The following is a 13,934-nucleotide window of genomic DNA, read 5'->3' as shown; positions in this document are numbered from 1 at the left end:
AGGAATGTAATATGTATTACAGCCCTGAAAGAAACAATGAATATGAAGAGTTCAGAGAATAAGCAGAACCAGAAAAAAACAAACAAACAATATAAACAGTGACTAGAAAGTAAACGCTGTATTTAGGAAGACCAAGCTGGACCCCAGAGAAGAGTTGGGAAAATATACTTCTTTTCCTCCCTTTTATGTAGGGGACCATGAGACTGAATTATTAACTATGTGTTCAGAGAGAACTCTCAGATGATGGTGCATAGATTTGCTGACATGTTTATTTTTTGAATCTTCATTACAAGTAATAGTTTGCTAGGTGAGAAAGGCAGAAGGGATGTGGGAAAAAAGATTATGATTAAAAAACAATTAACATAATTTGAGAAAAAAAGAGAAGCATGAAGTTAACTTGAATATTCTCCATATAAGATTATTCATATGTTAAGTATTACTATTGAAGCATTTCTTCCAACATATTCCTTAGATACCTGGTAGGAAGTGTTCCCCCCAAGACCATTTAGAGAGTATTAAAGCTGGAAATACAGCTCAAGGGACATACAAATTGAACTCAGTGCTGTGCCCATATAATCATATTATTTCTTAAAATTGGTGCCAAGCAGTTCCCTTGCTAACAAGATATTTTTGAATTGTTTTTTTAAAGTTGAAAGAGAAAAGCCAGGCAAGTGGAGGCAACATGGGATCCATAGAAGAACTGAGAGGTGCGATTTATTTGGCAGAAGAAGCCTGTCCTGGGATCTCGGACACCATGGTGTCTCAGCTTGTACAGAGGCTACAGAGGTAACTAACTCCTCAACTTTTACATGATTTTGATGTTCTTGGAGAGGAGCCATGTTGTTTCGGAGAGAGACAGAATGAGAGAGAGAGAGAGAGAGAGAGAGAGAGAGAGAGAGACAGACAGAATGAGAGAGAGAGAGAGAGAGAGAGGGAGAGAGAGAGAGAGAGAGAGAGAGAGAGGGAGAATGAGAGGGAGAGAGACAGAATGAGAGAGAGAGAGAGAGAGAGAGAGAGAGAGAGAGAGAGACAGAATGAGAGAGAGAGAGAGAGAGAGAGAGGAGAGAGAGAGAGAGAGAGAGAGAGAGAGAGAGAGAGAGAGAGAGAGAGAGAGAGAGAGAGAGAGAGAGAGAGAGAGAGAGAGAGAGGGAGGGAGGGAGGGAGAGAGAGAGAGAGAGAGAGAGAGAGAGAGAGAGAGAGAGAGAGAGAGAGAGAGAGAGAGAGAGAGAGAGAGAGAGAGAGAGAGAGAGAGGGAGAGAGGGAGAGGGGGAGAGGGGGAGAGGGGGAGAGGGGGAGAGGAGGGAGAGGGGAGAAAATGAGGGGGGAGAGAGGGAGGGAGAGGGAGAGTGAGAGTGTGTGTTTAAACTGGGCCTGAAGAAACTGCCAAAAGGAACAGATCTCCCTTCCTATAAGATTTCAGTGTTAAAGCGAAGCCAAGGTAGTGAAGAGCTATAGTCTCTCAAGAAAAGAGTAACCAAACCCAGCAGATGGGAGAGAGGCTGGTGTAATTCTGAGGATGTCACTGCTGAATGGTCCCCGCCCCTTTTCCTTCCTGCCCTTCCTTCCCCCACATACATGAAGCCCTTGTAAAAAATTCATTAAGATGATGAAATTCTAAAGTCATGACTAAAAGTTGAAAGTGAAGCAGTCCCTTGACCACACAGCAGTACATGTTTGAGACCCTAGCATTGATTTCCTAATTTAAAGTGTCTCTTAAGACAAAGATTTTAGCCTGATCAATCAAGCTCATTGTGTGTGGCCATTTTTTTTACCAGGAGGATAATGGGCAGACCTGGTCCATATCATAGCATTTTGGATAAGGATTATAAATTTAGATCTGGAACAGACACCTGAAAGTCCTTTGCTTCACATATCTCATCTGAAAAGTGAGGGAAATGAACGCCAGAGAGTTTGAGTAACTTGACCAAAGTTACACAGGATTTGAACCCAGGTCTCCTTCTAAATCCAGTGCTGCCCACCCTACCCCCTATACTCCAGAATAGTTGTCTAGTTAAAAGTATTCATTGAGTATGCACTGAAGGACTCATTGGGGACACAGCAGAAGTGATATTTGGAAATTCTCTTCTAGCTCTTGGTCCTATGAAATCTGCAATACAGTGCTCCAGTCAGAATTCTATATTTATCCCAATATGACATTAGAGCAGGTAGCATAGAGTCTAGCACACATTAGATACTTAATATATACTTTATGATTGTTTGATTTATTTTGCTCTAATTGGTATCAGAAAGACCCAACTTCTGATCAGTCTCAGACATTTACTAGCTAAATGAGCTTGTGCAAAGTGCTTGACATCTTTGCCTCAATTTCTTTATCTGTAAAATGCGAGGATTTCTGAGGTCCCTTCTTTTTCATGATCCTGTTATCTGGCACACATTTTAAGCAACTTGAGTCCGAAGTTCTGTCTCCCTTCAGACATACCTTGGAATATTCAGATTAATTGAAATAGTGTTATATCAAGTCCCCTTTGTAGATAGTTTCCATTGCCCCCCTTTTAAAGTTGCTTCTTTCAACTCCCTATTCCTGTACATTGTGGATTATCTCTGCCCTTTTGGGATCCATGTTCTCCCTTTGAGACATGGGGCTCCTCTGCTTAGTTAGAACTTTGTGACTTTTTCACTGATCCCAAGTCATGTTTTGGTCTCTCAGATATGCTCTTAGTCATGGTGTAAAAATCCACCTCACTGTTCGAAGTTCTAGAAAAGTCAGGTGAATAATTAAATTTATTTTTCAATTTTCCATGCCACTTTTCCCCTTCATTAATGTTGCCCATTGAGAGCTCACTGTGACTAAGTAATGATTTCCCAAGCTCTTTGTTAGATTGTCATTGCATGGCATCGAAGAGGTTTTGAGTTCAGTGAGCCGGTTTTAGTGTGGCATACTTTTTCTCTGCAGTCTCCTTGGACTAGAGATAGAGAGAAATAGCTAGCTAGGTGACTCTCCCTCAGGGAGAGAAGATAAAGGCAGGTAACAGCTTTAGCCGTCTCCCATCATATGTGTGATTATATTCTCTGAAAACTGATTACACTGTAAATGTCCTGTTTAGTGCACTTAATTGTTCTCTATTTCATATTTAGGATAGGAATTAAAGTTTGTATATTTAACTGTCTTCATGTGTTTTATTATGGGCCTATAAAGGTCACCATTCACACTTGTAATACATTTAAGCTTTACTTTTTTTCTCATTATGAAGATTATTATTAGTAGCATGAAGGGAATTAAAAACATGGATGTGTTAATTTTCTGTAGAGGGGTATTTTCAGCCCTTTTCTCTTTTCCCATTTGGTCAGAATTGTGTGAAATTAATATTTCTGAACCTCTTAGTGTCCCCGGTAACTCTTTTAGACCATTAGTTGCTGAGTAGTTTTTTGTCTGCATTAGGAGAGACAGTTCCTTCCCTGGGAATGCCCTGTACCAAAGAAATCACAGGTCTTCTAAAAAGGGGAAAAAATAGTAGTTCTTTTGCTTACAGGCAGCTAAATGTTAGCGTGGATAGAGAGCTGGACCTGGAGTCAGGAAAACTGAGTTCAAGTTAGCTTCATAACACTTCTAGCTGTGTAACCCAGGGCAAATCATGTGACACTGGTTTGCTTCAATTTCCTCAACAGTGAAATGAAGATAATGACAACACCCACTTGCCAAGGTTGTTGTGAGGATAAAATAAGATCATACTTGTACAGCACTAGCACTTGGCAGAACTCTTATGCATTCTCTTCTACCCTTACCTCACTCTCCTTTCCCTATTTTTCTTCTTTTTTCCCTTCTCTCTTTCCCTTCCTCTCTCTTTCCCTCTTTCCTTCCTTCTTTCCCTCACTGACAAATCTCTCTCATATTTTAGTTTTTAACTTGTAGGCTCTTGTTTTTTTGCCAACACTGACGCAAAATGTTAGATCAACCACATCTTCAATTGTCACAATTAATTTTTGAAATGTGTTTACGAGTCCTAAGAAATTGCAGAAAGTTAATTAAACATCTTTAAGCCTTATTGTTTGCCTTTTATCTCAAGAGTTTTTTAATGACTCTTTTCCTTGTGAAGTGACCATCATGATCCCTGCCACCCCTCAACCCCCACCCCCCAGTTAAATTACTTGAGTGTTCTTGCTTTTTTAATGTGGCTTTTCGTCTCCTGTTTTTTTTTTCATACAAGACCTTTCTACTGTAGCCACTATTTTCAGGTTTGCCTCTTCATTATTTACTCATCCTTCATTACTTACTCATCCTCTGTTTCCAATTGAGATCCCTTGATTTTAGAGAGTGCGCTCTCTGTCTCTCTCTGTCTCTCTCTGTCTCTCTGTCTCTCTCTGTCTCTCTGTCTCTCTCTGTCTCTCTCTGTCTCTCTCTCTCTCTCTCTCTCTCTCTCTCTCTCTCTCTCTCTCTCTCTCCCTCTCCCTCTTCCTCTCCCTCTCCCTCTCCCTCTCCCTCTCCCTCCCTCCCTCTCTCCCCCTCTCCCCATATATATATATATATATAATGTATGTATTTGGAGTATTTTTTCCATGGTTGCATGATTCATGTTCTTTTCCTCTCCACTCCACCCTCCCAGAGCTGACAAGTAATTCCATTTGATTATACATGTATCATTGTTCAAAACCTATTCCATGTTATTCACATTTGGAGTAGAGTGATCCTTTAACATCAAAACCCCAATCACATCCCCATTGAACCATGTGATCGATATTTTTTCTTCTAGACTTCTGCTCCCACAGTTCTTTCCCTGGAAGTGGATAGCATTCTTTATCATAAATTCCTCTGGATTGTCCTGGGTCATTGCATTGCAGCTAGTAGAAAAGTCTATTACATTCGATTGTACCACAGTGTATCCGTCTCTGTGTACAATGCTCTTCTGGTTCTGATAGAGCCGTCTTTCACAAAGATGGTAGATGGAGAGCTCAAAGAAACCTCAAAGGTCCATTTTGCAAATGAGGGGACAGACCCAATGATGTGTCCACAGTCACAGAAGCAATAAAAGAACAAGCATTTAAACCCAAATCTTCAACTAGAAATCTACCACTCTTCTACTCTGCCTCCAGTGTCATCTTCCCAGTAGGGTTCTGATAGCAAATCTGCTCTCTATGGGCTTGGGCAAGAAAAAGACACTTGCCTATAGTGTTCAGTATTGGTGTTCTTTGTTGGGGATGGGCCATGTGAACTGATTTTCTTGCTTCTCTTTATGAAGTCAAACAATAGTCAAATATTTATATTCCAGGGCCTGAATATCCCTTCTTCAGCTAAAAATTTTAAATTTCCTAAGAACCGACTTTGTAACCAGTGTCTGGGATGTTTTTAAAGTATGTCTTACATAGGGAGTCCCAAAAGTATAAGTGCAGTTTTAAATGATTAGACTAATACTTTGGGGGCATCCTATATAAGCAGGCATGGTGTTCCTGAGGGGTTCCAGGTGCTTTCTAAGCTAGAAAATTAACTAATTGGTTAATGCTTTTAAGAGAACTAGGAATTACTCTGGCTTGGAAACTTATTTGGATAACTTCTCTTCTCAGTTCTCCAGTTTTCTCAATGTGGCTTTGCACATCTCTGGTTTGCTCTTGATTTTGCTGGAGGAACAAATTGGCTGATATTTTTCCCCATGAGGGGGGGAAATCACATTTTCTTCTTGTTAAAATCCACCTATTCTTGATCTCTGCTTGGCTTGATGAACTATGTCAGGGAAATGATGTCATTTTTCCTTTCTTTCCCCAGATATTCACTGAGTGGTGGAGGACCTTCATCCCACTGAAATTTTTTTGGTATTTGGGTTTTTGTTTTTCCTTTTCTTCTTTCTTTTTTCTTTTCAATTAAAAAAAAATCAACAAGACCCTGTGGTGACTCTCCTGAAGAGGTGTGTGACTGCAGGGATCATCTTCCATGGCCAGAGGAGCGCTGTCCACAGAACAAACATTCCTCAGTTTGCCACAGCAAGATGAAGTCTCCCAGTTGGGGTGGTGTGTCAGCTCCTTAAAGCTAGTTTTATTTTATTATTATTGTTATTATTATTATTATTGTTTTTAATTTTAGCCATAGTGCATATATTCAAGGGAAGTATCTTTTTTAAAAAAAACACACAAAAATAAACCAACCCTGAAATGTATATTTGGGATTGTGATAAGGCAACTAAAGATATTGTGAAACCTCAGGTATCCTGCTTTAAGTTGAGAACTCCCACAGGAGATGGAGAATCGCTCTGTTGGATCTGTGTACAGATTTGTATATAGTGTCATTTTTACTGAAACCCTTTCAGCGTGCGTAAGAAATCACTGTGTACAAAATGGCCAAGTGCTTCTGTAGATATTAGTGGAGTAAATATTTGACAGGCCATAACTGAGTATATTGCCTTGCCTTTATTACATGTACATTTTGAATGATGTGTCCAGTGATTTGGGTTTCATTTGGTATTTGCAGGGTTTGCCATTGAATAATAATTATGCTCTCCCATGGGCAACTCCTGTTTGTACCTGAACAAATGCAGAATTTTCTTTCCTTTCTTTTTTATCCCCATATCTCTTTTGGTACACACAGAGGTTGCTTTCATTTTTCAATGATGGTACTATTTCTCAGTGTTTTAAATTGGAACACAGCTGGCCTCACAAAGCTTTAAATTATTTTAAATTCTCCTCCTCTCCCCAGAATAAATATCTCCATTTCACTATGGTTTTAAAAATCGTACCACTGCCAATTTTGCACCAGATGTATCATCACTTTCAGCACTATATTCTTTTGAACCTCGTTAGTAAAACCTGAATATCAGCTTTCCTACCTAAACATGTTCTGAATGCTTACATGAATAAATTTTATATTATACCAGTTTTGAAAAATTCCTTGCAATGTGGCTTTTAAAGGAAAGTTGTTTCCTTCCACCATTTCCTGTGTGTCTTGGGTATGTGTAAGTGCTCATGCACCGTCAATTTGTAAAGGAAACCATATAGAAGACTACTAGAAGAAATGGCCAATTTTCAAACCCTGGATTTTGCTCAGGCTCCTTTGCATTTCTGTGAGGAGATGCGGATGCACCGTTGCTAGTGTTTTTGACAAATAGTTGTGAGATTGCTGTACCTATTTCAAAAGGAGTCTTCTAATGATGTCCCATTTCCTTTAAGGTCACATGGGTGGTATGGACAGTCTATCAGTCATTGTGTTTTTCCCATGGCATATTGAGTTTTTACAGAGCCAGCTTTTCCAAGGATACAAAAGAAACCCTTGGTTTCCTCAGATAGGGAAGGGAGGGTCATTGGATTGCTTTAGGATTTCATGACATTGTCTTAACATAAGGTTGCGTGGACATGTTGGCTCCCTTCTTTCTCATATATTTAAATGAAGTTTTAAAGGATGGTAGCTGTCTCATTGCCTGACCTCATGTCAGAGCCAGAAAGGCAAGTAATTGCTAGAAACTCTCAACTTTGTATGAAAATTTTAGGCATGTGAGACACTTTTTTGGCTTAGGGTGCTGTGTATAGTAGCAAAGAGGGGGAAAAAAGATTCCCCAATGGTTTTCAAGTGGATGGGCATCATTTGAATGGGAGGGGGAGTGTGCAGGGGGCACTAATGATTTTTTTTAACTCTCCCTTCAGTTATATTGTGATATTAGAAACAGACTTGAGCCATGAATTTGTGTGTGGGTTACATTTTGGTTGCGGAAGATAAATAGAACTTAATTTGTTAAGTCTAGTTGTGCATCTCTGTCCATGGCATATTGCAACAAATATTTCTTTTGACCAGCAATATTGGGCCTACTTCCATCTTGTGTTGCTGAGTCTGTGTGGCCAGAATTGGCTTCCGTTTGTCACATCTACGCTGAAGTTCCGTTGAGTTCATTTCAGAAGTAGGGGCCATGAAAAGTAATAGCGAGCCGTCTTTCTCTGGCAGCTATGTGATACTAGCATTGTTTTAAAGATGAAATGATGAGAAGGCAGCAGTTTAAACGATTTAGAAACTATTCGAACTTAGAAATGCTTAAAAACCATGTATACTTTTCAGTGCTGGGGCCAATCTTAGATGATAGTAGGTCAGGCTAATTGTTCTGATTTTTTGTTATTAATACTTAAATAGTCTTTAATCAGCTTAAATTTGTAGATCTGAGTTCTGTTCTTTGTAGAACTGCTTTCACATTGGGGAACTGACTTTTTTAAAGTAGGGAGAGCTGAGGCTTTTGATGGGTAGCAGTATTTGCCTAAATTCAGAAGATTCTGAATTATAAATGCATCATCATGCACTTCTCTGCACTATACTACCCTCTGTCCCACACTTCACCCCCCCTTCCCCCCAAAAAAGAAAAAGTCCTGTTAATAGGAGATTTGTATTTATACTTACAACCCTCAATTCCAAAGCAGTATGGGTGCTGCAGGTCTTCAAATTAGACCTATATCAGACAAGACATTCTTTGTGAGTCTATAGACATAAAGTGGAAATTAGTTGCTCAGAATAGAGCTTAGTGACATATAAGGAAAATTATCTTATTAAAAAAAACAATGGAAAGACATTCACCATTAGTTTTGTTTTTGTGTCGGGTGAAGTTTATAGTTTGGGGGAGTTGTGGCTCAATGTAGAAAGTGGACTTTAAGTTACTCATTGTATTTGGCTAAAGACAGTGACCATACCCAGCCCTTCAGGAGTGGCAAGCCAAGGTCCCACTCATCATTCAGGGTTAAGCCCCCCATATCATTTGGAAACCTTTCAACGTCTCTGAGAATTGCACTAATGGAGTGGGTTGGCTCTGCCTTTGTGAGGCCAGGCAAAGTAATGAAACAGTTCTCCTCTCTTCCCAATAGTGATTCTTTTCCTCAAATGTCCTTGATTTGTACTTGTAAAGTATCTGGTTTAGTTCTTGGTCTTTATGTAGCATTCTATTTGTGTGGTTTATTTTTTAAATACGTGGTCAGTTTGTAAATTTTTTAATGTTTCCTTCCTCTAAAAGCAAAAACACAGATGCTGTATTTCTGTTACACAAATGGCAATAAGGGGAAAGAACCACAGGAAGTGTTCTTAAGCACAGGTACTGTAAAATGTAAGGGTTAATAAAGATCACAGAAATGAAGATATTCTGGGGGTAATGTTGTATGTATACAAGTGTGTGTAGGGGATGGCTCTGACAATCCAGGCGTGGCCTAGGACCAGTGGGTCTCTTTTAACCTTGAGGCAAGACAGTCCATATCTTGTTCTCCAATCTGATCATCTCCCAACACACCCACCTAAAAGGCAGATACTTTAAAGACACCCCCCATCCCCGCCCATTGAATTCTGAGTTAACCACTGTCTTACAAGCTTATGCTCCTGAAAAATAAAGGGCACATTTAATGCTAGTTGATGTAAACCCCTGACTTATTAATAATGGATATGGGAAATTACTGATGTAGCCTGGGAGAAGAACAAGAAGGGGAGGGATATTGAGGGGTTTCATTATTATAAAGACATTCCTCTGAAAACGTCCATTTGGAACTGTAAATCTAATAGAAAATGTTGACAGAGAGGCCACAAATGGCTTTTAAAATGTGAACATGTCAATACGCCTCAAACCAAGAGATGCCTGTCCTTGTCATCTGGACACTTGCTGGGTTATGGCCTACATGAAAAGTCAGTGAATGGAATTCCTCAAGAAGTTGTGAACATCCATGAGGCCATGATCCTGAAAACTGCATTGTGATAAGATCCAGGAGGCCAGTCGCCTACCTGTTGGAAAACTGGGACAGCCATTAACCGTTCCAGATGGATGGACAGGCCAGCAGCCAAAGGAGGGGAGAGGGGGAGGGGGCCCGCCCACTCGCTGCTGAGTTTTGTTTTTTTGGTTGTTGCCTGCTGCTATTCTTTCTTTCGCAAAGGTGTTTTCTCCCACCTGTTGCTGTTGGCAAAAACTTAACAACGGATTCATTGATTTCAGCTATCTTTGGTGTGAACCTTGGAGTATCTTGGGTAGCGGAGAACACCAGGCACAAGAGAATTTGTCAGCCAAACACTTTTATTTGAAGTGGGGGGAGGTAGTTAAGGAACTCCAACTTCAGAGAGCCATTTCTGTATTCAGAGAAGGTTTCATTGTTGAAGACCTTTGTTCCAACCCAGGCTCTGACAGTCACTACCTTGGACCAAAAAAATCTCAACACACGAGTCCTTGGCTCTGTTCCAATGGCCATTTTTAGCCCTGTGGGTTTATCCAGCAGCATCGCTTCATGAGGGAGGGAGATGTCTGCCGGTAAGCAGCAGCAAACTGCGAAAAGTGGTCCTCCTCTCTATCCTCTCCTTTGGGGACTGGTTAACTGTTGAGTAGTAGATCTCCATCCCCCTCTGAATCCAGCAAGAACCCCCTGTGGACTACTCCTCCCCGTGAGCCCCCACCCCGTCCAGGGAATGGAGCGGGCTGGGGGTGGCTGGCCGCACCCCGATCGGATCAGAGCGGGAGGAGGAGGAAGAACAAAAGCACAAGGGGTCTCGCCTTCAGACTGCAGCCTGCTCAGTGGAGTGAGGTATTTTTATTCCCTTTTGTTGTTAGTACTTTAAACCATCTGGTACATGTTGTAAGGCAAGTGATTTAACAAGTCTAAAGCTACTAGTCCATTTCAAAATTGCAGTTTCCATATGTATCAAAGCCAGCTTCAGCTCCATGAAGTCTGTGTACTCCAGCAACAACTCATTCCTGCGTATCCTCCAGGAGGCAGCATCAGCCTGGCTGGCGGGGAGGGGAGAGAAGTGTGTTAATTGAGCCGCTGTCTGCTCCTCTGTGGTTTGGTAGACTTGTGTTAGAAGAGGCCTTAAAACCAAGAAGGGAAAGGGAGCGGGAATAGAAGTGTGCTAAATGCAGTTCCTGGTGGCACCGCTTTCCCTGTGGTACTGGCAGTCCAGCCCACGAACTGTCACACTACTGTTAATCCCCGTGACCAGAGGGCAAAGGGGTAGAGCATCACTTTGTTTTAAAGGGATTCTTTCTTTTCAATAGAACGGAGATGTTAATGAAAGTCCGGGGAAGGGGAACAAGTACCATTACTTTATAGTGTTTCTGCATCCACTTAAGCCAACAAAAAACACTCTTCATAACTTAACATGTCACAAATGGCCCGTGGTTAAGGACATACAGGTATTTTCATGCTTGTGAGACAAAGCAAAACACCACAGCTTAATATCTTCCCATTGTACACGTCATTCACAGTACATTTATAGCCCAAATAATATTGCACTGGACTTTTGTTTCATTATTTCTTCTTAAAAAACAAACTACATTTTGCAAATAGTCATCACTTCCCAAAGTTAACAGTAAACAATTTGGTCAACTTGCACCAAGGTCTGATAAATGTCATAAAGTAGCTCGTTATTATAACATGAAACCCCAAAGTGGAATATTGTTTGTGTGCTGCAAACTTTTATAACAATAGAAAATTAGTAGGAATTCCTTGATTAATAAAGTAGAAAGATTGAAAAATGAAATCTCAAAACGACCTTTACTGTAAGGCTGCTTCTATTGTGTCTGTATCAGACACTGTGAAAAAGCCAGCAGTCTACAGATCAAAACAATAAAAAGTTTTTCTTTTTTCTTTTTTTTTTTCATAAGAAAAAGAAGAAATAGCACTTGCACATGGGATCACGTTCTCATTGGGAAGGGGCAGGTACATTTGTACTGCTTTTTAAGGTGCAATCTTGGAGGAAAGGAAATGTCATTTGGCACTCTAAGAACAATATTTTAATACTGGCACAAGCTAAAAAACAAAACGGCACACCAAGAGAAGGACCCACAGAATACCACACGGGACAGGAGGTGGTGGGGCTCTGTTACCATTGGGGTGGGGACAGCTGAAAAGACTAGATTAAAAACAGTTTTGCTGGAACAGACAAGAGTTGCTGCAAAACCACTTGTTTTAATTTCACTAGGCTTCGTTAATACAGAAGAAAATAACTTCAAACGTCCTTTAGAAAAGCAGCAACTGCTAGAACAAGAAATGTGGGTGTTTCAGCCATCAATACACATGAGATTCTTTGTGACTTAGAACACAAGCACGGGAGGCTGAGGTGGTGGCACTCCGGATCACCTCCATCCACCTAGAAGGGGGAAACGGAAAAGATTAGATACTTAACTACACTGATGATTTCGGTGAGGAAGTATCAGTAATGAAGGTAAGCAGAGCACTTGGTATTGGAGAATCAGTACAGGATTCTAGAAGATACTCTAACCAACAGGCAAAGATGTGCCTTACACATCAGTTATTAGTAGGTAGACAGCACATTCTAGTTGGAGTTGGGAGACCACAGCTTAAATCACCAACCCTCTTCAGTTCCTTCATCTGTGAAATGAGGAACTATATAGCTAAGAGAATTCTCTGAGCCCTAGCCTGATCATTAAGGCCCCTTACCACCTCAAAATCTTTTAAGGATGGCTCAGGTCCCCCCCCCCCCCCATCCTAACTTAAAACTCCACACTATATCCTTCAGAAATGTCAAAAATTACATTTCATTCTGATAAAGAAGTGACAGGCTGATATTTAGAATGACTTCAAATTACCATTTAGTTTTCAGTATTTCCTCTGGCTACTTGACACCGAGAATCCATGTTTAATTGAGGAAATCACAAACTCTTTCCTCATCCCTCATCTTGTTTTTTTTTTTGCCTCCCTGTTTCCCTAGAATTCAGCATTAATGGCTTGGCACATAAAAGTAGAGGAAGTGATAAAGGGTGTTGTCATTCTGGAATTATGGGAACTTTGGGGCAAATTTTAATCAGTGTTTACAATAGAGAAGAAAGTCAGACACAGTCTGATTTGGGGAAGTCAGTTCAAAAGTTCAAGAAAAGGACATGGTATGCTCGTGACAGCATTTGGTGGTGAATTTTATTTTACTACAAGAGTTTGGGATGCTCTAAAATGGAATTCTGAAGAGATGTGATTTTGAATAAGAAGGGAAAATGCTTGAAGAGACCAATCTGTCTCCTCAGGAAAACCCACCAGCCAACAAAGATTATTTAAAAAATGCCAGGAGGTAGAAACAAGGGCATGTGTCAATGATTCCATCAGAGGACTGTTCCTACTTAGGAAGAGCAGCAGGAAGTTCCAGAATGAAGCTGGCAATGAACACGAACCACAACCAAAATGGCAAGAGGGGGACCAAAGAAGGGACCAGAATTCTGCTCAAGGTGGGCAAAGGCTTGTGCTGCTTTTCTCTCCCAAAGAGAATAACTCGAGGCAAAAGACTACAAAAGAGAAAGGAAGTACCTCATGTGGCCAGTCACTAGCCACAAACAAGTGGAGTATGGAAACTAAAGGCCAGGTTTGAGAGCATTGCAAAAGGGAAGCATAATTTCACAGAACAAGTCTTACACACTAGCTTAATTTCATTTAGTTATTGACAGCAAAACTTGACTGGGACATGATCATTTGTTCAGCAAAGCATGCATTCATTTTGAATAAGAGAGCTATAAATTAGGCGGATTCAGAACTGGCTGAATGACCAGATGCAGGGAGTGGTTGTTCGTGAATCAGTGACCACTTAGTATTCTGCCTTTTGTCTTGGACACGTCAAGATTTTTATAGGTGATCTGGATGAATCCCTAGAAGGTGAAATGTGTCAGATTTAAAGATCACAAGAAAATGCAAATGAATCAGCATCTCAGAAGATCGTCAATAGATCTATACGTGTGTATGCTTCTGACTGATAGTTCTTATTTGCCCTATTTAGTTTCACTAGATTTGTCTTGTTTCAGCTTAAAACTCCACAAAGACTTCTGGGATACCCAGTATATTAACCTTGACAAACAAGATCTGGGGGGTTTAGGGTTTTTTTATATTAGTTTGAATTTTATTATTGGGGAAGGAAATTGCCTTACATTTCAACAACACATTGGGCAAATCAAATTTACAAATTGTCTTTTCCTGCTAAGGGACAAGCGGCCAAGAGCAGAGTTTATAACACGGACTCTGAGCGCTTTCAGCCAGATTCTTGTAGAAATGAAGGT

The 13,934-nt window shown here is 40.5% G+C and overlaps 2 protein-coding genes across 3 annotated transcripts in view; one reads left to right on the top strand and one right to left on the bottom strand.

Annotated features, from left to right (window-relative positions):
- STK24 (serine/threonine kinase 24) overlaps positions 1 to 9,044 on the top strand; it is a 151,659-nt gene extending 142,615 nt beyond the window's left edge. The window contains exons 10-11 of the mRNA XM_056807367.1: positions 650 to 786; positions 5,717 to 9,044. Coding sequence (XP_056663345.1) covers positions 650 to 786; positions 5,717 to 5,753 — 174 coding nt within the window. The 3' untranslated portion in view covers positions 5,754 to 9,044. The remainder of the gene's footprint in view (positions 1 to 649; positions 787 to 5,716) is intronic.
- A 900-nt stretch (positions 9,045 to 9,944) lies between these two features.
- FARP1 (FERM, ARH/RhoGEF and pleckstrin domain protein 1) overlaps positions 9,945 to 13,934 on the bottom strand; it is a 338,024-nt gene continuing 334,034 nt past the window's right edge. For both annotated transcript variants that reach the window (XM_007501371.3, XM_007501372.3), the window contains exon 27: positions 9,945 to 12,028. In XM_007501371.3, coding sequence (XP_007501433.2) covers positions 11,947 to 12,028 — 82 coding nt within the window. In that variant the 3' untranslated portion in view covers positions 9,945 to 11,946. The remainder of the gene's footprint in view (positions 12,029 to 13,934) is intronic.

The sequence above is a fragment of the Monodelphis domestica genome, chromosome 8 (genome assembly GCF_027887165.1).
Source record: "Monodelphis domestica isolate mMonDom1 chromosome 8, mMonDom1.pri, whole genome shotgun sequence".
Lineage (NCBI taxonomy): Eukaryota > Metazoa > Chordata > Mammalia > Didelphimorphia > Didelphidae > Monodelphis > Monodelphis domestica.
Note: the sequence above shows the minus strand (reverse complement) of the source record. Positions and strands in the feature narration are given on the sequence as shown.